Genomic DNA, 2,410 nt, shown 5'->3' on the forward strand with positions numbered 1-2,410 from the left:
CTCGGGCTCCGCGCAGCTGCGCGCGCACGGCTCCAAGGTGGCGGCCGTCGTGGGCGACGCGGTCAAGAGCATTGACAACGTGGCGAGTGCGCTGTCCAAGCTGAGCGAGCTGCACGCCTATGTGCTGCGCGTGGACCCGGTCAACTTCAAGGTGGGCGCGGGGCCCGGGGGGCGCGTTTTCGGGGCCGGGGTCCCGGGGGCGGGAGGAGGTCTCTGTGGGCGGGGTTTGGGGGCGGGGCGAGGCCTCGGGGCGGGGCTGCTTCCTGGGCCGGGGTCCCGGGGGGCGGGGCGAGGCCCCGGAGGCGGAGCTTCGTCCAGGCCACCAGCGCTGACCGCTCTCCCTCCCTCCCCAGTTCCTGTCCCACTGCCTGCTGGTCACGTTGGCCTCGCACTTCCCCGCCGACTTCACAGCCGACGCGCACGCCGCCTGGGACAAATTCCTGTCCATCGTGTCCGGCGTCCTGACGGAGAAGTACCGCTGAGGCCGCCGCAGGACCCCTAGAACAGCCTTCGAGCCCTCCTCTTCCCCTGCACCCTATTAGTGTTTCATAGGGACCCCCAATAAATGGATGAGGATGGAAGGAGCCTGGTCGTGCGTTCTCAGTATTGGGGGAAAGAGGGGAGAGTGACGGGAGAGAATGGGGACTTGGCAGGAACGCAGCTCAACACGGTGTCACCCCGCAGCCTGGAGTGACTCCAAGGGGCGCTTTGGAGCGGTCCTTGGCCTGCAGAGCCCAGAGTCGCGACCGGAGGGAGCAGGGCAGCCCAGGACCGTCCACGCCGCGTTCTCGGGTCAGACCTGCACTGGGACCTCTGTCCCACCCCATGTCACCCAGCCTGTGGCTTCACTCGGAGCGATGGGTACGCGTCGGGACTCAGAGTACTTCCCTCAGAGCTTGTCATCCCAGCTCACCGCTGCGAAGACCCCTGAAACCTCCTGGCCCCTGGCATTAAGGGGGCTCCCAGCCCCACGTTCTTTCTCCCTGTCCCTCCATTGGCTCTGTCTGGCGGTGCAGTAACTTTGCCTTCAAGGGAATAATTGCAGACCCCTCTAAAGTCTGCAGCAAAGGCACCCACACACGGCGTGATTTAGTTTCTCCGCGGCGAGGAGGACCTGGGTTGGCGACCTGGGTCGCCAGGTTCCCGCCGCGCTCCTGAAGATAAGGGCGGGCGGGGCGCCAGGGAGGGGCCGCTATAAGGAGGCCGGGGCAGCGGGCGCGGCCTCCAAAGCACGCCAAGCCAGCGCCATGCTCAGCGCCCAAGAGCGCGCCCACATAACTCAGGTCTGGGACCTGATCGCCGGCCACGAGGCGTCCTTCGGGGCGGAGCTGCTGCGCAGGTGGGTTGGGGCGGGGTCTCCAGAATCGCTGGGAGGAGGAGACCAGGGTGCTGGGCCTGAGTCCGGGGTGGAGCGCGAGCCTGAGTCCCGGGTTGGTGGCGAGTCTGAGCCGGTTTTCCCGGGGTCTGGGCAGCGCAGACGCTGGAGGGACCGTCCTCCCCACATCCCTGCTCCCGCAGGCTCTTCACTGTGTACCCTAGTACCAAGGTCTACTTCAGACACCTGGGTGACCACCCAGACGAGGTGCAGCTGCTGAGCCACGGTCAACGCATGCTCCAGGCGGTGGGCGTGGCCGTGCAGTACATGGACAACTTGCGCGCAGTCCTGAGCCCGCTTGCGGACCTGCACGCACAAGTGCTGCGCGTGGACCCCACCAACTTCCCAGTGAGCCATCCGGGGCGCAGCAGGGCTCGCGGCGCGCAGCCGAGGCGGGCGGGGAGGCGTTCGGGGAGGCACCGGCGAGGACAGGGCCCTTCTCACAGGCCTCTTCTCCGGCAGCTGGTGATTCAGTGTTTCCAAGTGGTGCTGGCCTCCCACCTGCAGGGCGAATACACGGTGGAGATGCAGGCGGCGTGGGATAAGTTCCTGACGGGCGTGGCCGTGGTGCTGACGGAGAAGTACCGCTGAGTTCCGTGCCCCGCGGGTCTAGGTCTGAGAAATTCAATAAACAGGACTCAGTAGGCTGGAACCTGCGCAGTGTGGTCTTTGGGGAGCAGACGGACTGACGTCGAAGTCGCCGGGCGGAGAAGCTCCGGGTCCTGAGGGGAGACTCCTGGAACCTTAGGGCGCAACCAGGAATCTTTGCGGACAGTGGAACCAGGGGCCCACGAGAGGGGCCTCTGGCACGCAACGCAGCCTGAATGAGGACACTTCCAGGGCTGACAGTCCTGGGTCTGGAACGCACCTGGCACCCTGAGACAGTTGCCCTCCTGGGGCAGCGGCATGTGGTGGGCCCATCGCCCATCGAGTACTCCCTTTGGCATCGCGGCTGCCAGACCGTTGGTTGGCTAAGCACGTCCTCAGTCACTCTCATTCATTCCCATCGCTAGCTCCCTCAGGAACTGCAAGTGT

At 65.9% G+C, this 2,410-nt stretch overlaps 2 protein-coding genes across 2 annotated transcripts in view; both read left to right on the forward strand.

The window, feature by feature from the left end:
- The window catches only part of LOC120882243 (hemoglobin subunit zeta-like), a 6,009-nt gene extending 5,437 nt beyond the window's left edge, over positions 1-572 (forward strand). The window contains exons 2-3 of the mRNA XM_040266157.1: positions 1-151; positions 354-572. Of these exons, the coding sequence (XP_040122091.1) occupies positions 1-151; positions 354-482 (280 nt within the window). The 3' untranslated portion in view covers positions 483-572. The remainder of the gene's footprint in view (positions 152-353) is intronic.
- Positions 573-1,235: 663 nt separating this feature from the next.
- Positions 1,236-2,031, forward strand: HBM (hemoglobin subunit mu). Its single transcript, XM_040229122.1, has 3 exons — positions 1,236-1,339; positions 1,519-1,723; positions 1,838-2,031. The coding sequence occupies exons 1-3, from the start codon at positions 1,248-1,250 to the stop codon at positions 1,964-1,966; spliced, it is 426 nt and encodes a 141-aa protein (XP_040085056.1). The 5' UTR covers positions 1,236-1,247; the 3' UTR covers positions 1,967-2,031.
- Positions 2,032-2,410: the final 379 nt, after the last annotated feature.

Source organism: Oryx dammah, unplaced genomic scaffold (genome assembly GCF_014754425.2).
Source record: "Oryx dammah isolate SB20612 unplaced genomic scaffold, SCBI_Odam_1.1 HiC_scaffold_2, whole genome shotgun sequence".
NCBI classification, from domain to species: Eukaryota; Metazoa; Chordata; class Mammalia; order Artiodactyla; family Bovidae; genus Oryx; species Oryx dammah.

Bases quoted from the DNA above. Each gene is read 5' to 3' on its own strand.
- HBM (XM_040229122.1), top strand. From the start codon at position 1,248: ATGCTCAGCGCCCAAGAGCGCGCCCACATAACTCAGGTCTGGGACCTG. The intron at 1,340-1,518 runs GTGGGTTGGGGC...CTGCTCCCGCAG, and splicing joins GGGGCGGAGCTGCTGCGCAG to GCTCTTCACTGTGTACCCTA. The intron at 1,724-1,837 runs GTGAGCCATCCG...CTTCTCCGGCAG, and splicing joins TGGACCCCACCAACTTCCCA to CTGGTGATTCAGTGTTTCCA.